This window comes from Glandiceps talaboti, chromosome 3 (genome assembly GCF_964340395.1).
Source record: "Glandiceps talaboti chromosome 3, keGlaTala1.1, whole genome shotgun sequence".
Classification (NCBI taxonomy): domain Eukaryota; kingdom Metazoa; phylum Hemichordata; class Enteropneusta; family Spengelidae; genus Glandiceps; species Glandiceps talaboti.
This window is the reverse complement of record NC_135551.1, coordinates 4,622,228-4,643,377: the sequence shown is the minus strand read 5'-3', so window position 1 is coordinate 4,643,377 and position 21,150 is coordinate 4,622,228. Positions and strand designations below refer to the sequence as shown.

The window sequence follows — 21,150 nt, the reverse complement described above, 5'->3', positions numbered from 1 at the left end:
CATTTACTGCTAGCAGGTTACTACCGAAGTAATCTGTTCTTGGACTGATTAATAAAGTCGTTTTGTATTTTTTTCTATATCAAATTTAAGTTGATGGATTTTGGAAATTAGATAAAATATCTAGTCTATCAAAAGGTCAAAGGTTACAGCAGACGCCACCAAGAGCGGTCATCTTGGTTCACCGTGCTGTTCTAGTTCTGGACGTGTACGAAAATGCTGGGGAGGAGTATAAGGGAGGTGAGTATGGACAATGTAACAAATAATATAGTGTCGACAGACGAACGTAAATTTAGTAATCACAGGGCATTTCTGTAAGTTAAAGTGTCTTGCCTGGTGCATGTATTTCACTAGTCCTGCTTGCATACGGAGGAATTCGGGACTCGATTCTGACAATTGTCCCTCCAGAGTCAATTCAAGTCAGTAATACAGACTCGTACACCGTCATGTAAGCAGGACTAGTATTTCACATGTCTTTTTAATATGCACAGGCACTCGAATCAATGTGTACACTGTATGATTTAAAAAAATATGTGACATACATACACATTGATTCGAGTGCCTGTGTCTTTATGGTTGTTCACATGAACAATTGCATCACAGAGTACCACCTATATAGTTATGTACATGTATGTATGTATGTATGTATGTATGTATGTATGTATGTATGTATGTGGCACGTATGTATGTATGTATGTATGTATGTATGTATGTATGTATGTATGTATGTATGTATGTATGTATGTATGTATGTACATATGTATTGTGTATGTATATTGTCCTTTACCATCTGTGTTACCTATGATAGTTATTCATTATGATAATAAACTTAATGTCGATTGACATTTTATTAAATGATAACTTGTTGACAGGTGACAGCTAGATTAAAGGAAGGTCAGCTTTCATCAACTGAGTTATGTTCACAATGTATCAAGAGATGTGAACAGATTAGAACACTAAATGCATTTGTGACGGAGACTCACAACGAAGCACAACAGCAAGCTACAGAATCATTGGACACCATTAGAACTGGTAAGAAATGTGAATAGATTTGACAACATAACACACAGTCACTTGTGAAGTAATAAATCTATTCCAGGATTCATAATATTCAAATCTAGGATGATACAAAATAATGATGTTATTAGGCAAACAATTCTGGAGGAATCACCGACAACGGTATTTTTTGAATATCGCCTAGTAACGTCATTGTTTTGTATTATGATCATCCCCTAGACTTGAATATTACCATCCTGGAATGGAATATTAGCTCACAAGGGACTGTGACATATAAAGGCAAAACACAGAAAAAGCTGTTTACTTATCTATATTTCTTCATTCTTCATTCTATCTCATTCTTTACTACAGTAGGTATAGATTACAACTACCACAGCTGATTAAGATTCATTGATGCACACCATAATTACTGTTTTTAAATTCTTTGGTTATTCCAGGTAACAAAAGAGGAATTCTTGATGGTATATGTATAGCTGTGAAGGATAATTTTACGACTAAAGACATCAGAACAACATGTGCATCAAATATGTTAAGAAGTAAGTTTATAAAGAATCTGACTTTTATTTATCATAGCTGTAATTTAAAGTTAGTTTATTGAAAGTATTAAAATAAATTTGTTAAATATCCAATAATGATAAAAGGTACACAAAAAGACATATGTATATATATTACATGTGGACATGTAGATGTACATACATACATACATACATACATACATACATACTTACATACATACATACATAGGTTTCTGGTGATGAGAAAGTATTGAGGTTAAAGGAAGAAGAAATCATTTTCCGTCTCGGAACGCTGGAACCCCTTGGAATTAATAGATTATTCTTGTCATTCCCAGTCTAATCAGGTTTTTTTAAAATTTTAGGCGTGTTCTATTGGGTTCTATTTGGTACGTGCGAACGAAAGAACTTTTCACACGTATAACCAGTATCACGCGCGGTTGCCGTTCTGTTCCATTACATTCAGATATGTTCAGGTGTTTACCTAACATTTCTGTATCTCGCCAATATTTCCTTTGAAAAAGAATATTTATTCGAAACGTCAGATTTTACATCTATTTATACGGACTGATTTATAGTTCCATATGCATTTCTTTCTACATAATACATACATACATACATACATACATACATACATACATACATACATACATACATACATATTTATTTATTTACATACATACTTGTACTCCGGCTGGGCGTTAAATTTCGACTGACAGTTACAAATGAGGGCTATTGACCAATCAGGGAAAAGCGTGAAGACCGGTGTATCAGCAGAGTAGCAAATTTACCAAATGTTGGTGGCGGGAGTGTATTTGCTGTGTATGAGATCCAATTAATGGCATCCAGGGAAGAGTGATTAGACGCAGACAATCATAACAAAAACATGACCCCTGACTGTGACTGAACAGATAAGACTTCCATTCACATGTTGAACACTATTTTCGTAATAATAAACATTACCTCAGAGTGTATTTAGAAGGTGAATAAAATACACATGCTACAAGGTAGACGGTATAATGGCAGGGAGAAAGCGACGGTTTGCTGTTATGACAGCTGTGTACTGAAAAACACACAGAAATACACAGAAAAAAATACTAGCTCATCATGCAAGTTTGGAATAGTTGGGCCGAAGATAGGGATGAAGACGGAATGGACAAAAAGTCACAATAATTGTGGACGGTATTGCATTGTAGTTTGAATGGTGTATTTTACTACAACTTGGAGACGGTAGACGGTACTACTATTGCTTCGTAATACACGACATTTCAAAAGTTTGAATGATGTATTTCATTTGCATGAAATTAATATGCGGTTTCTTTACACTAGACACAGATAAACAATTTCGCTGAAAGTTGTATTTTTGATGTCAGTAGCCAGGTTTTGTTTTATCAGTGGCGATTAAATTTCATATCACTAGTTGCACAAACATGATGGATGTGATTGTATTGAGTAGTTTGTAGTATGAATGTCCTGCATAATAATATCAAGCAAATACATAGTGGTATGAAATACACTGTACATTGGGATGTATTAAAATTGCTATTTTCGTCGTGCAACATAGCGATATACGTGTGTGACATTGAATGTTGACACAGGCGTGTATCCAGTTTGTTGACACGTGTCAGCTTCGATTGGAAGTCACGTTGGCGTCAGGGTGTCTTGTCGAAAATCAAAACATAAACATTGGGTGTATGAATTTTTTCCTGGCAAGAATATGACACCATTGAATTTTTAGCCGGGGTACAAGATAAATGCCATCCTGGCAATACACGCCTCCTACATCGGCGTGTATTTACCCGGACGGCATTTATTACATACATACGTACGTACATACATACATACATACATACATACATACACATAAATACACACACATACACAGGCAGTAGACAGACAGACAGACAGACACTGAGTTGCAGGCTACTGTACTGTGATAGCAAACTTCATGTAGCTTTTCACTCTGTTATGTTACTAAGAGTAGTTTATGATAGAAAGCTAGAATGCATAAATCAACATTTCTTGCAGTAAATCTATTGTTGTAAACATGTTATTTTTGCTTTTTATGAATAATCAAACTCATTTTTTACTTTCTGAGAAGATATGAAGTAAAAAATTAAACACAAATTTGAACAATGACTGATTGGACTGTGTTGATCAAACTGCTTGAGATAGTTTTTGCCTATTACAAGGAAAGTCACATAATTTTTCAATATTATTTTTATAGTTTTTGGTATTCAAAATTTTTTAATTTACTTATTATCATTGTAGTGCTTTCTTGTCTGTTAAATGTCTTTTATACTAACAGTATTTTGTTGCTATGGTAATTTGTATTTAATTCTATGCATGTGTCTGTCTGTGTGTCACTAGGAGTGCAAGCTACACTAGTTTTGGTATTTCTTCATCCCTTTCCTCCATGTTAATACTATAATGTATCCATTGTATTTGCTCATTTTTTTATCATAATGGTGAATATAAACATTATTTATTATTGTTTTAATTAGATTATATCCCACCATACACTGCTACAGTGGTACAAAAAATGCTGACTCAAGGAGCCATATTGGTTGGCAAAACTAATCTAGATGAGTTTGCTATGGGGTAAGATATATGTGGTATCTTTATCAAATTACCCACAGGAAGCTTCTTTTTGTAAATAAATAATTTGTCTTTATTTCTAAATAATAGAAAAATACCCAATACATTGGACAACAGAGAATAAATAAATAAATAAATAAATAAATACTCTTCTCATAAAACAATCCTACAGAAGTAGGTATGAAATAAATTCCAATTTATGAATGATTTATGTATCTCTCAAACAAATTTCCAAAGTTGGTATGAATATTGCTATTTTTCATTATACTTGACATGAGATGGGCAAGGAGCAATTTTAATCAACAGAAGACTAGATGAGGAGAATACATAAGTATTTAAATTGGTAGGCAAGAAATCACTGATATCGTTATCTGGGTGATCTTTGAAGCAATGTGGCCAAACATTTATTTTGGATTTTGAATTGATAAAACAACTCTACTAAATTCTTCTACTTGGAATATCAGTGTGGAATAACAAACACCAAGACTTTGTTTGTAACTCAATAATTTGCAAAAACACTAAAAAGTTTGTAATACTTGTCTCCCAAGAAGTCGAATGAGAGTTGTCCATTCATGGATCCAATGTTAATGCAGGCGCTTCCTACAATGTAAGTGTTTGGGGAAAACATGCCAAACGAGTCAGAGTGAATAACAATCAAAGTATGACTCTCTTCTTCCTATATCTACCTATACACTCTGGAAATTTTTAATCAAATTGGGACTAGGGTTTGACCCCTGACCCCTGACCACAGTGGCTAGAGGTTTAACCACTTGGCAACCTACAACCAATTTCATTTGAATAAGGTGTAATTTGTAAATTTTATCGTTAATTCATTCACAGATCTGGTAGTGTTGATAGTATTCATGGCCCTGTAAGAAATCCATGGAAATATCCATATCGACAGACACAGATATCAAAAACATCTGGATTGTCAGCTCATCAACCAATCACCTCTGATCTCACACATTCACCTAGTAATGTAACAAATACAGCTAATGTTGATTGGCATGTTGCTGGTGGTAGTTCAGGTGGCAGTGCTGTTGCTGTAGCTACTGGGGCAGCATTTGTGTAAGTTATAAACTTTGGTTGCATTTTGAATGAAAAGCCATTTTAGACAGAAATTATACTCATCAGGCTGTAGTGTTTTAAGATTAAAATTAAATTATTCACTGTTTTTGATACACATCTAATCCCATTGGTTAGTTATCTTCATATTCTAGGTGTACGTCTGTTGTTAACTTTTCCAACATGGATCAGATGTATAGGTGGCTCCTGTCTTCTACTGTGGTGTCGTAGGACCGAAATCGTCTGACAGATAATGTATTCCAGACATGGCCTCATCCCATTGGTCAGTTCTCTTGATATGCCAGGTGTACATTTATTTGATCAGCAGATCTCTTGGATCAGATAGAGATGGCTCTGTGAGAAATCCTGCATCCTACTTTATCCTATAGATTGTATTCCAGACATGGCCTCATCCCATTGGTCAGTTCTCTTGATATGCCAGGTGTACATTTATTATTGCTTTTGTCAACAGATCTCTTGGATCAGATACAGGTGGTTCTGTAAGAAATCCTGCATCCTACTGTGGTGTGGTAGGACTCAAACCATCTTACGGATTGTGTTCCAGACATGGCCTCATCCCATTGGTTAATTCTCTTGATGTGCCAGGTGTATTTGGGAAATATGTAGATGATGTATCTACAGTTTTAGGTAAGTTTCACTTGACTTTATTGGCAAAGGTTACAGAAACCAAGTCATTGAAGGGTTAAACACACAGTGCACAAAAATTACCCAAATTGAATCAATGAATGTCGTGACATTTTGCTTGTCAGTACCCACATAGATACAACTTGACATTTATTTCATACTGTGTCCAAGTACACTCAAAACATTCTATTAGGGACCATTGCACAATGTTGCACAAGCTCAACAAATGAACGTCATTCGTTTAGGTAAAAAAAAAACTCCCTCTCCCCCTAAATGAATGCTCACAAGTGTGACACCATACTTTTATATATGATGTAAACTATGATGAAAACTGTAGTGGTGACCTCACTACGATCGATAATATAAAAACATGATTGTAAACACAGTACTACCAGAAATCCAGCACCATGTCTCACATTAGAAATAAATTTATATCAACTTATCAACATCTCAGTAGTAAATACAAAAGCTGTTATCATTGAAAAAGTGAAAGTTTTCTTTCAAAATTTGGTTAGAAGTGCAAAAATGAAGTTCAGCAATGGCATTGACACCAGACATGCCCTACCCCCTAAATGAACGAAGTTCGCTTATTGAGCTTGTGTGATGTTGTGTCATAGTCCCTTAGGCATGTTCCGATTCTTGACACCTATAATACCATCTTGCCTTATTTTAGAGAATCAAAATAGAACAAGAAGGTCAAGTTATTCTCGTGCAAACCTGTAGATATATTATGTGTAGCATGGAATAGACATCCTGGTGTCAATAAAAACACTGAATGATTATTATGATACATCTAGGTAGTAAAATTCTATTTGAGGTATTATAGTAATTCCCCATAACCATTTTGTCTCCTCTATGTTTTAGGTGTGATAGGGGGACATGACGTATATGATTCAACCACAGTAACTGATTCATTTCAAGCACAGACATTACCAGATGACATCTCAGTCAAAGATTTACATATTGGAATACCAAAAGTAAGTCAAATATCATATTTAACATCACTTGCAAATATTATGATTACAATTTTCCTTTAATTTATCGTATATATATCATTATATATAATTATGTTGCTTGATTAGGTCTTTGTTGTTAGACTTGTCTTTTAAACATACATTTTGAGACCATTTGTGACAATTGTGTTTGTTCTGTGTTTACTGCTATTGTAATAAGATGAACCACATCAAAATATTCCCTTCGTAATTTTCTTGTATTTTCTCATGAAATTAGGATATTCTTCTTTTGGTAGCCTCATAATAATGTACTCCTCCCATATTTGTCAAGTATATAATCTACTTTTGTTGTTAGGAATATTATGCACCGACGTTAACCAGTGATGTCCTTGAATCATGGAAGAAAGCAGCTGATTTGTTTGCCAATGCTGGTGCTAAAGTCAGCCAGGTGTCACTGCCACATACACAGTACTCTATTGTTTGTTATAGTGTACTATGCGCCACAGAAGTGGCATCCAATATGGCGAGATATGATGGCATTGAATTTGGTAAGAGAACAACACTTGTATGACAACTTATGCTTCAAGATTAAGGTAGCTGAATTGTATGATTACCTGTACAGTGTCTGTCATTGTTTAACTAAAGTACTTTCCTAAATGCTTGCAAGATATTTTACGTATTCAATATAAACATAATCAAAATTAATGTTCATGACAATACCAATTTGCATTCCAGTCTTTATATTCACATTCACATTTCACATGTCAAATATTTTGTCAAAATTCTGTATTTGGGATTTTCATTTGGGATCATTTGATCATTTGGGATATTCCACATTTGGGCTTAGTATGCCATATTACAATACATATTTGGCAAATGTGCAGTATTCCATATTTGACCTTAATGTACAATATTCCATATTTGGTCATACACGTAGAGTGCTAGCTACATTCTGTATTTGGACATAGCTTGCCATATTCCTTATTTGGGCATAGTGCCACATTCCATATTTGGACATTCTCTGCCATATTCCATGTTTGAACATAGTGTGTCTTATTCTATATTTGGGCATGTCTTATTCCATATTTGGGCATATCTTATTCCACATTTGGGCATAGTGTTAGTAGGTTTAAATTCATTTCTGAAAAGCTTTCGTAATTCTTACAGGACATCGTGCAACTGAAAAGAGTTTTCTTGAAGCATTATTCTCAGAAACTAGACATGAAGGTTTCAATGATGTTGTTAGAGGAAGAATCCTAGCTGGCAACTATTTTTTGTTAAAAGGGTAAGTTTGCATCATTGACAAAGTGAATGCATTTTTATCAATAAGTAACTCATAGTACAAACTGTGCATTTTGGCTCATAACTTATTTTAGCTTATTTGAAATCTCAAATGACCACATCAGAGAAATTTTAATTTTGAATGTCATTTTTGTCCAATAATCAGTGAATGTTGCAAATAAAAGTAATAATGAACCAATGTGCTATGACAAAAGAAAGACAAGTTTAGTTATAGGAAAAAAATTAATTTAGAACTAGAATATTATTAAGGTGGCAGCATACGCGAGTGAAAATGTAAACACCAATGTGTCTTGATATGATTCTCCAACTATTCCAGTGGTGAAAGAAAGTAGAAGAGCACCAACAATAGTCAGAGTTTGAGCCAAGATACTGATTGCAGGCTTTTATGGTTCATTTTCATTATCTCTCGAAAACTCAAGTTATTTATTCGCCGATTTTATCTTCAGTAATTATGACAAGTATTATCTGCAAGCACAGAGGATAAGAAGATTAATTACTGACGACTTCAATAAAGTGTTTGACAGTGGAGTTGATGTCCTTCTTACACCAACCACTATCAGTGATGCACCAAGATATAAAGATTTCACCGGTGTAGATCATAGAAAACAGTGCGAACAGCAAGATGTTTTGACACAGCCAGTAAACATGGCAGGTAAGAAAATAAACAACTTAAACGTCCTATTTGTGGTTAAAGTGGTAATAATATGGATCAGTAATAAGTTGTTTATTTTGGGTTTTGATTATGGGGAAATAATATTACAGCATATTTTCTACTTGTAAAAAACAATTGGTGTGAAACAACATACATGTAGACCAAGTGGTACAAGAACACTTTTGTAAATAAAGTAGGTAAACACAAGTACCATGCCATGCTATGACCAATCTGCACGTCTCGTATATGCCATGTATAAAGAGCAGTAACTGTGTGACTTTTTTTGTAGAATAAGTGCCAGCTTATTCTGCCACCTATGTACCAGATGTTCTTATTTTCATTATGCTAATTTCATTGCAATAATGTTTACACTCTGATTTGCTGAATAAACTTAACTTTGTTTACTTACCAGGTGTTCCGGCTGTTACTGTACCTTCCTACCTTTCTTCAAATCGTCTTCCGATTGGTTTACAATTCATAGCACCAATGTTTCAAGACTATAAGATGTTAACAGTTGCTAAGTGGTTTGAACAGCAGGTGAACTTTCCAAGAACTGAATTGTTACATGAATTTGATGAAATTTGTATTGACTCGGCGAGTCTTTGATGTACAATTCGACTGCCAACAGTGCTTGAAGTGAAAACCAAATCTTTGTTGTAGACAATACCAAAGAACAATCACACAACATGTACATGTTTTCAGTCACTAGATCTATCTCATAGTTCCGTAGGAATGTAATAATGGTGATTATTTCAAAATATCATGCCATGACCCACCTTGCCAAAGACTACTTCACATAACTGGATTGATCAACAGTACATTACTTCATACAATTGGATTGGTCAAAAGTAGATTGTTTCATACAATCGGAGTGGTCAAAAGTAGATTGTTTCATACAATTGGAGTGGTCAAAAGTAGATTGTTTCACATGCCTGGATTGATCACCATTATATTTTAATCTGTTTTTCCCAGCTTGTAGTTTTTTGTGCACAAATAACCCCCCTCTTAGAAAGAGGATTAAATATATGTCCTAAAAAGACATTTGAACAGTCATGAATGCTGAGAATCTTCAGTACAGGAAGTCTGCTGTCAGTTTTAATATTCTAAAAATAAACCCTGAATTAGCTTACTTGCATAGTTGTTTGTGTTTTCAGGCCGTTCTCCTCTTTTAGTTTTCTAGTCAAGAGTTTCCCCACGGGACACAATTTTACAATTTTAGGCAATTTGTTAGTCTCTCACTGAACACAAAAGAACATTTGTAAATAAAGGAAATCCAAAAAGACACATTCATGCAGAGTTGTTTATCTGACTAATATGGCTCCCTTTGTAATGATGACTTGCTGATATTCATTGTACTATACACAAGCCAAGTTGTTGTCCTTGAACAGAAAATATGGATTATATACCCTAGTCGTTCTATGTCTTGATAACCCATGTCTAATTAGTTTCCAAAATATGGGTCAAAACATTTCGAATCGCTATTATTTTTCCCATTCTTTCATAGTTATATTATTCCCCAATATTTTTTACTTCATTCATCTGAAAAATACTGGTAACCTAATAAGGGATTTGTCAATACAAGTCTAGTGACTCATACTGACAAGGCCCCCTTAAGCCACTTGTATTTTCCTTGGCTGAATGAAGAAGTACATCATCCTCATCTCTTTATTTTCACGTATACACCTACATTCTCATTCATACCAGGTCACATTAGAAGCACCACAATGGTATTATTACTAATACATGCTTTGCATGATACTGGTTTTGCTAGAATGAAAGATTTACAAATAAATCTATTTTTTGATAAGTGTATTTTACCTATGACTATACATCAAGAATGTGATTGTATTCTAAACGCCAGGAGAGTTACAGTTATGTTTTCCACAACTTTGGATTAAAATGCTTATTTTTTATCAAAATATTGCAAAACATGTTGAAGTGAACAAACGGATTTCTAGATGGACACCGACTATTCTGATGGAAAATCACCTCACATTTTACTTACAATGTGTGTGTGTGTGTGTGTGTGTGTGAGTGACTGTAACAGAATACAATTACATTTGTAACCATTCATGCCAGGAGTGTTTTTAATTCATCACAGCAGACTCTGCTTCCCTTTTGTTTCATACACAATTCATTGTGGAGTAAATACTGGTATGTATAACTATGACCACTGATATATAAATAAATGATGCCTTAGAGTACATATTTATATATTAGTGAATTTGAATTTATTTTATTTCAAAAGAATCGGGCCACTGCCCGTTATTCAACAAAGAGCACAAATAATACAGTAACTGTTACAACACAACGACAAATAAAATAGAAATTACAAAGATAATAGCGTCTTCTCTTTGAGTAAAAAAGCTTTGAAAACAACAATACAGAAACAAACAATTTTAAGTTGGTTACTGGTTGAAAGTAAAGTCTTTGCTCTTTCTTGTGTTGAGTACTGTATAATATAATTAGGTATTAGTTCCTTTCTAAGAGACTGGTATAAAGGACAAAATAACAAAACATGCAGTTCATCTTCAATAACAATTAGACCTTCATTTTTACAAAAAATACATTTTCTGTCCGAGATAGCTTTACCGACATGTATTCCAGTCTCATAGCTAAAGTATGGTTTGAGCTAATGCTATTTTATACCTGGATATATGGATACTTTGTAAATATAATTTAAATTCTAGCTGAGACTTACATTTGTAAACGTTGCATAAAACTGGAGTCTTGGTAATTCATTTAATTGTACCATGCCACTCTTGTTGACAACGATAATATAATCATATTACCAACTTGTTGCTCAAACCATACATGACCAGGATGTAGAAGGCCATAATAAGAATTGTGTATAAAGCAACTAGCTTTAGTGAGAAGTCCTATTATATAAGAGTTCAATGTTACATATTTTTGGTACAATATTATATTATTGATATAATAATAAATATGGTATTATGAATTTGAACTATCCAATGATAGATTAAGCAAATATTTTTAGCATTCCTTCTTTCTCAATAAAACCAATAGCCTTTCCTTCTTAAGTAGTCATTTCGTAAGTTGCACTGACAATGCAACATATTGTCTGATATACTCATCATGGACTTCTCCAACAAGGAACTTGACTATAACAAAGAAGGCAGCACAGTCACAAAGGCGTCCATGTCTAACCACACCTGACCTGTGCCTAGCCCCGGATGGCCACTCAGACTGGTCGACAGCCCTAGCATACTGGAGCATGGACACCCATCACCTGAGACAGTTTCACAATATGCAATCCTACTTTATACAAGACAATAACAGTCAGCAAGGTGGACTCTATTCCCCTCCACACATGAGCAACTTGCCTAATGATGCATTGAGCTTATTTGTAGAAAAAACTCATCACCTTGATGATGACACAGATGAGATAATGGATTCAGTCTCACAAATTAATCATCCCAACCTGTCACAGGCATTGTTCTCTGTTCACAACAGTAGTACACAGTGAAGTGGCAGTTTACTAGGTAAGCGTTGTTTACACCCACTGTCAGATTCTTCAGATGATGATGACAACAACGAAGTCTACTCTATATACAATAATTCCAAATCAGTTTTAAAAGAAATAGGCATAACCGAGAACGAATTCAATCGTCCATATAAACAATGGAAAGCAGACGAGTCAGTAAGAGGTTTCCTGGATAAAGTTTTTAGAAACCACAATATCGTGGTCATATCCAATCCAGGATATCGCCACTATGAAATAGGCGGAAGTGGACAGTTGCTTCACCTCACCAATGACGAAAAAACATGACAAAATGGCGTAACCCAGGCGTAACCAATAGCAATTTGATTTGCTTGCCCAATTCATAAATATAGTGGTGGATGCAGTGGGACCATTAGCTATACTACTGCAGACATTGAAGAAAAGCAATGTAACGCTTGACAATGAGATTATTGAAACCCAGGTGAAACGTAGTATTTCACTGATGGGTCATGCTATTGCTTTAATCAATTACGAAAGACAAAAATCTTTCAGCATTGAACCTACTGGATGAATTCAGAGATCTGGCTCAAATTCCTCCCATAACTGGATATAGCCTTTTTGGTGATGAGTTTAGTAAAATAGTTCATCGAAAGAAATAAAGCTGTAAAAACTGAACATACGACAGCACAGGAAGCATAGAGACAACATACGCCTAGCAACTATACATCCCAAACACAGGAAGCATGGAGACGACATACGCCTAGCAACTATACATCCCAAACACAGGAAGCATGGAGACGACATACGCCTAGCAACTATACATCCCAAACACAGGAAGCATGGAGACGACATACGCCTAAGCAACTATACATCCCAAACACAGGAGGCATGGAGACAACATACACCTAGCAACTATACATCCCAAACACAGGAGGCATGGAGACAACATACACCTAGCAACTATACATCCCAAACACAGGAAGCATGGAGATGACATACGCCTAGCAACTATACATCCCAAACACAGGAAGCATGGAGATGACATACGCCTAGCAACTATACATCCCAAACACAGGAAGCATGGAGATGACATACGCCTAGCAACTATACATCCCAAACACAGGAAGCATGGAGACAACATACACCTAGCAACTATACATCCCAAACACAGGGATAAACCATTTACATTTATGATACAGTTCTTTCTAAAGTAAATATTTAACTGAGTGTCAATCTTGGTTTAAAACTCACTTCTCTATTTACAAATACATATATGTACAACTATAATCACAACTATACAAATACATTTACAGTACACATTTACACATATCTGATTGAAAGACACAATTCATAAAATATATATACACAATAGATACCTCAATGTGTACAATTATTATTCATGGTTTTGATTCATTTACAATAACAGCTGCATAATTGTTAACTTTCATCATAAATATAATATTATATAAATTACGATCATCTTTCATACAACTACCATACTTTAGTTTAAACCATAACGAGCTAATGTATACATATTATCTTGAATTTTTGCATACATTCTATATCTTTGCCAGGTTTGAATGAAATTGGACATTGCAGAGGAATATTCAATTAAAAGTTTTAAAGTGTAGGTTATCAAGATCAAGGAGATTATTATGCTAGTGTAATACTACATCAGTGAACCGGGTTATCACTACTAAACATAGCTTAGAGTTATAATACTAAAGTCAGGCCTGAGGGTAATACAGTATTCCCTGTTACTGGTACACTATCATACTAAAGTCAGATCTGAGAGTAATACAGTATTCCCTGTTACTGGTACACTATCATACTAAAGTCAAACCTGAGGGTAATACAGTATTCCCTGTTACTGGTACACTATCATACTAAAGTCAGGCCTGAGGGTAATACAGTATTCCCTATTACTGGTACACTATCATACTAAAGTCAGGCCTGAGGGTAATACAGTATTCCCTGTTACTGGTACACTATCATACTAAAGTCAGGCCTGAGGGTAATACAGTATTCCCTATTACTGGTACATTATCATACTAAAGTCAAACCTGAGGGTAATACAGTATTCCCTGTTACTGGTACACTATCATACTAAAGTCAAACCTGAGGGTAATACAGTATTCCCTGTTACTGGTACACTATCATACTAAAGTCAAACCTGAGGGTAATACAGTATTCCCTGTTACTGGTACACTATCATACTAAAGTCAAACCTGAGGGTAATACAGTATTCCCTGTTACTGGTACACTATCATACTAAAGTCAAACCTGAGGGTAATACAGTATTCCCTGTTACTGGTACACTATCATACTAAAGTCAGGCCTGAGGGTAATACAGTATTCCCTATAACTGGTACACTATCATACTAAAGTCAGATCTGAGAGTAATACAGTATTCCCTGTTACTGGTACACTATCATACTAAAGTCAGGCCTGAGGGTAATACAGTATTCCCTGTTACTGGTACACTATCATACTAAAGTCAGATCTGAGAGTAATACAGTATTCCCTGTTACTGGTACACTATCATACTAAAGTCAAACCTGAGGGTAATACAGTATTCCCTATTACTGGTACACTATCATACTAAAGTCAGGCCTGAGAGTAATATAGTATTCCCTGTTACTGGTACACTATCATACTAAAGTCAAACCTGAGAGTAATACAGTATTCCCTGTTACTGGTACACTATCATACTAAAGTCAGGCGTGCGTAATACAGTATTCCCTATTACTGGTACACTATCATACTAAAGTCAGATCTGAGAGTAATACAGTATTCCCTGTTACTGGTACACTATCATACTAAAGTCAGATCTGAGAGTAATACAGTATTCCCTGTTACTGGTACACTATCATACTAAAGTCAGATCTGAGAGTAATACAGTATTCCCTGTTACTGGTACACTATCATACTAAAGTCAGGCCTGAGGGTAATACAGTGTTCCCTGTTACTGGTACACTATCATACTAAAGTCAAACCTGAGGGTAATACAGTATTCCCTGTTACTGGTACACTATCATACTAAAGTCAGGCCTGAGAGTAATATGGTATTCCCTGTTACTGGTACACTGACATACTAAAGTCAGATCTGAGGGTAATACAGTATTCCCTGTTACTGGTACACTATCATACTAAAGTCAGGCCTGAGAGTAATACAGTATTCCCTGTTACTGGTACACTATCATACTTAAGTCAAACCTGAGAGTAATACAGTATTCCCTGTTACTGGTACACTATCATACTTAAGTCAGGCCTGAGGGTAATACAGTATTCCCTGTTACTGGTACACTATCATACTAAAGTCAGGCCTGAGAGTAATACAGTATTCCCTGTTACTGGTACACTATCATACTAAAGTCAGGCCTGAGAGTAATACAGTATTCCCTGTTACTGGTACACTGACATACTAAAGTCAGGCCTGAGAGTAATACAGTATTCCCAGTACACTATGATATCACCCAATTCAGGACAATATATACACTTCACAATAAGTCACAAGATTCACTTTTCTTGTTTGTTTTCTTAGATGAGTTGGTTCTCTGACTACTACTTTCACTTCCTGTCTCCTTTTTAGACGTTGGTTGGTGTCCCACTCCTGCTCCAGTATCTTCTACACTTGTAGACTCATCACTTTTAGATATCCTCTTCTTAGCATTATGATCCTGTGACCCTTGACCCCGTGTCTTATTCTTACTGGTGGGGGATGAATCCAACTTGCAATCTAGAAGAAACTACAGAGACACAAGAAATTATCAATGATTGCATTGACATCCCTTTTCCTTCTTCAACTTTTTGGCAAGTATTCCAAATTACAATAGATACTAGAGGATGAGATTATCTAGTTTTAGAGTAAAGAAATTATCAAAAGGAGACTGATGTCATTCAAAAGAACACATGAAAGTCAGGACAATGCCACAATTGTTTACCTGACAAACACTGGTTTGAATGGCTTGATTTGGATGATGTCTAGATTATAATGATTCTGTGAAAATATTCTGAACAATGTTGATACCAACTTAGTAGAACCTGAGGGTTTGGTATGCCTTTATATAGACCTAATAGTGACTGGGAGAGGACATTCAACTAAATTTCCTTTTTACCATTGTTTTATAACTAGACACAAGTATCTATATAAGGACATACAAGTAACTATCACTATCAATGACAGTATCTATATAAGGACATACAAGTAAATATCACTATCAATGACAGTATCCATATAAGGACATACAAGTAACTATCACTATCAATGACAATAGCCATATAAGGACATACAAGTAAATATCCTTATAAGGATATTAATGACCATAACCACATAAAGGATATACAAGACAAGTCTTCATAAATGACAGAGCGCCCCCTCCCCCCCCCCCCCCCCCCCCCCCCCATGTAGTTTACTTGCGTTTGACTAAAACGAACACCTTTAAGTGCAAGTGATATGCAAGAAATTAACTGATTTTGTTAAGTGACCCTGAAGGTCAGGGTTACGGTCAAAGTCTTAATAAAAAGCTCACATCTAGTTATGTAGGGTAGGCATTTGAATGAAGTCTCTACATGTATGTTATATAGTTTTTAGTTATGCAATATATATTGATTTTTAGCAACAAAATGGTCACCATTCAGTAAAAATTCACACGAGCTCCAAGATTAACAATTGATCAAATATCCTTATAAGGACTCAATCACTATCCATATAAGGACATACAAGAAAATATCCTTATATGGACTCTGGACATCAATGACAGTAGCCATATAAGGACATACAAGAAAATATCCTTATATGGACGCTGGACATCAATGACAGTAGCCATATAAGGTCAAAAGAAATACCCTTATCTGGACTTGAAGTTGAAGACATAAAAGAAACAATAAATCAAGTTAAACAAATGTTAACCTTCTCAGTCCTTGTCACAAATTCTTCATTTTGTAGCTTGAGAATTACATGTTTTAATGTCACCACATTGTTTAATACCACTTTCTTTGAGTCTGTCTTCTTCTCACTGGAAATAGAAATTATTCATTTATAAATTGTAAGAATATTTCATCAAATGGAATATACTAATATTTTCATATATCTGAACATATAATGGAATATACCAATATTTTAATTTATCTGAACATATAATGGAATATACCAATATTTTAATATATCTGAACATATAATGGAATATACCAATATTTTAATATATCTGAACATATAATGGAATATACCAATATTTTAATTTATCTGAACATATAATGGAATATACCAATATTTTAATTTATCTGAACATATAATGGAATATACCAATATTTTAATATATCTGAACATATATTGAATAATCAGAGTACTATTACGACTATATCTTTTTAAATCATCTCTTGAATTTGTCGTTGTTCTGATATGCATACATGTATAGACTAGACATACATACATACATACATACACACACACACACACACACACACACATACATACATACATACATACATACATACATACATCTAACATCTGATTTCAAATTATATATCAACATATAATACAAATATATACATGTATATGGGATGAAGGATGCAGGCATGGAGATCCCAGCTGTTTCTCTCAACTTCAAGTTCATGTGACAAATAGTCCACTGTAGTACACAAGATGTCAGCGAAAATTCGCTTCCAAGAAATGTTTAAACTCTTTTGAGTAGAAATTTTCATTACTAAGTAAGAACCCACAGTCCATGAACATTTATTCTCACAATTAATAAATGAATGTCTCTAGTCATGAAGCCATTGTGACACCACTGTATTTTATAACACTGAATGTTGTCATAGTCAGTTTTGGGAGTCCTTACCTTAATATCAACATTCAAATATCTTGTTTTGTTTTGTTTATCACTTTACAACTATGATAGATGACAGGACACAATAGACTAAGACTAGAAGAAAATAGATAGATGAAGCTGAAAGTAAAAATAGGATAGACTTAAGACTAGAGATGACGAGAATACAATATGAAGAACAAAAGAGTAACAGAATATTATAACGTATAAGGAAAATATGAGAGTTGAAAGCAACATTTTAGAAAAGAATATCATTAATGAATACATTGTTAGAACCGAATCACAACAACATGTACCACATCAGTATTGGGGAGATAAAGCAGTATTGTCAGGAATATGAAGAGGAGAGATTAAACTAGACACAGTGTATCAGAAAACACAAAGAACACTTCTCCTACCTGTTGTACACAATTTGCAACAACGTATCAGTTGCTCTAAACAAAGCAACTGCAGTTTCCCTAGGAATGATGGATGTATTATGTAACCAGTCTAAAGCTCTGTTTTCCTTTGCCATTGCCATCAAGGGCTTCGGCAGTTTATCATCCTGCTGTATGATTTCTCTCCATATCTTGTCTTCAGTACAGATTTCATATGGAATCAGATGCAAGTAAGTTGGCTTGACAGGAAGTTTGCTAAGTATGATGGGATAGAAGACCTTTGACCCTTGACTCTTCCTGTGGCGAGACAATGCTATCTGTAGCTCCTCAGATTGACTTACAGATTCCACGTATGGTAGAGATACCAAGGGTACAATGACCTTGGCAGTATCCAACACTAGAATCTGTTGATGATCTTCAGATATGGTGTCATTCAGTTTCAAGTTTGGGGCTCTCTTTTGAAGTAGATGCATCATAAACTTGGCATACTTTGAATTGACCTTGGAATAACTAAATGCAATGTCAACTTGGTCACCATCCTGTTTGTTTTCTGTTGAGAATGTAAGAGTATCTTTTAACCCATCTTCCGGTTTGTGTTTACTTCTATAAACAGCAGTACGATAGTCTTCACTTACTTGATCTACGTCAATGTCTTGATACATATCGTCCTGAAAAATAGAACAATAATTTATACAGTCATCTACTTTGACATGTCTTTGTTAGGAACAATGAATATTGTTTACTTAAAGTATAGACACACAACCCTTACATACATGGAACTAACAATGAATATTGTTTACTTAGTACAGACACACAACTAACAATGAATATTGTTTACTTGGTATAGACACACAACTAACAAGGCTTTAGGTTTATAACAGAGGTGAAGACTTTTGAAGAAATTTTGTTTCACGGGCAGTCACCGCGGTCGCAGCAGTATATATACGTAGGATAGTTCCGAGAGTTCCTCCGATCAAAGCTGAAGTAGTGTATGTACGTATGGACTCAGTGAGGACATTCAGGTTGAATTTATCCACGTGTTGAAATAATCCATATTTATTAATTAGATATATTGCAAAAGTCATACAGAAATAATGTCTCTAGCGTCAAACCAAACACTGAGAAATTGGACCGAAGCGAACGTGTCTAATATCTAGTTCCAGACTTTCTCTGATAACCAAGTGCTGGGGTCACGACCTTGATTGCCAACGTCAATATTGTCCAATCATATATAATATCATGAACACATCACGATATTTGATTTGTTGGTTTCCTAAACTGTATACTTCGAATACCATTATTCGTTACAACATTCTTCTAATGAATATTAAATAGGCTTGTTGTATGAAGTGATATCGCAACAAGGGAAACCATACAAGTTTTCTTCCAGACGAGTTACTAAAGTCATATAAATGACAACAGGAAACTCACGAAGTTTCGTAATTCTTTCCATTTTTTGTTGCTGATAATATGGGTATTCTAATAGCTAGTATATCTATTCGAGACGAAATGCGCTGTTCAAAAGGCGACATCAGCGAGTACGAGTATAGTAGGCTAAATATGCCGTCGATGCATCATGTGTGTTGATGGTATTGCTTCTTATCAGCAAATAATAAAAAATCAGATAAATAAAAGTCACTGAATGTGAAACATGCGACATTACAAGTGTTTATGTATATCTAGTCTAGCCGTTTTGATTTATTTTCCCATAATATGGGGACATAATATTTTAGCATTTATACCCACAGACACTGACAATTAGTCAGGAAGTGTGAGTAAATATTGATAAATGTTGGTTGATAAGACATGTAGACTGTAGTTTTTGTTTACTGATGTCTATTACAACCACCAGCAATGTATTTTTTTCACAATGCTGTTGAGTTTTATTAACCTGTTGACTACGCTCATCATAGGCTACGTGCTAACGATGTCCCTCTATGACGTCATAAAATCCTGTGGTCTAGGTGGGACCGGAAATACCTGAAAACTCTCGAAGTAAATCCGAAGGGAACTGACTGAAAAAAGGTCATTTTAAGGTGTTCGTAGACGCTTTTTTAAAGTTTTAAAACCAGTATACATTTCACAAACATGTCGTCTAGCAAAATAGCAATAGTGAATGTGAGCATTCTGAATCACCTTTAAATCACAGTCATAAGTAATCACTTTACAGTTCAAAATATCGGATAATAAATCTCAAACATTATATTTTCCTACATCATTATATTTACTGAATTACCTGAGATTTCTGAAATATCGAGTGTTGATGGTTTGTAGAGGAATCTTTTAACCACTGTACAACATCACTACAGGTCTGGTGAAGGACTTTGTCAAAATTGCCATCAATACCATCCACCATTTTGACAGCTGTGTATTCTACAGGTACATCTGTAATATCTTCTATACAGATTGGTATCAGTTGTAAATCACTATCCTGTGAATAAAGAAAGAGAAACCATTTGTTTAGATATTAACATGTATGTATAATAGAATATCTGTATATGAAATAGTGTAAGTCTGTACAAGCAGTAGAACCAACTATTTACCAGATTCAACAGGTTCTGAGAGAGCTGAGGGATAATACTCGCAAGTCTATTCTCAGCACATCCAAAAAGAAATGAAAAAAAGTCTGTATGGACCGGTACGTACATGTCTAACAGTGCTAGTACATAACTGGTCTCACCTTAGCTACATGTTTAGCCAATGCTAGAGGTCTTACAGTGCTAGTACATAACTGGTCTCAC

The 21,150-nt window shown here is 34.8% G+C and overlaps 2 protein-coding genes across 2 annotated transcripts; one reads left to right on the top strand and one right to left on the bottom strand.

Annotated features, from left to right (window-relative positions):
• The first annotated feature begins 213 nt into the window (after positions 1 to 213).
• LOC144432864 (glutamyl-tRNA(Gln) amidotransferase subunit A, mitochondrial-like) lies at positions 214 to 9,928 on the top strand. Its single transcript, XM_078121160.1, has 11 exons — positions 214 to 237; positions 870 to 1,029; positions 1,452 to 1,550; positions 4,031 to 4,127; positions 4,965 to 5,192; positions 5,662 to 5,837; positions 6,699 to 6,811; positions 7,143 to 7,335; positions 7,955 to 8,072; positions 8,536 to 8,741; positions 9,154 to 9,928. Exons 1-11 carry the CDS (start codon positions 214 to 216, stop codon positions 9,345 to 9,347), a joined length of 1,608 nt encoding a protein of 535 aa, XP_077977286.1. The 3' UTR covers positions 9,348 to 9,928.
• Positions 9,929 to 15,501: 5,573 nt separating this feature from the next.
• On the bottom strand, positions 15,502 to 20,803 carry LOC144432965 (uncharacterized). The gene is made up of 4 exons (XM_078121279.1): positions 20,646 to 20,803; positions 18,431 to 19,077; positions 17,117 to 17,222; positions 15,502 to 15,953 (listed from the first exon to the last, which is right to left on the bottom strand). The coding sequence occupies exons 1-4, from the start codon at positions 20,763 to 20,765 to the stop codon at positions 15,705 to 15,707; spliced, it is 1,122 nt and encodes a 373-aa protein (XP_077977405.1). The 5' UTR covers positions 20,766 to 20,803; the 3' UTR covers positions 15,502 to 15,704.
• Between the last annotated feature and the right edge of the window lie 347 nt (positions 20,804 to 21,150).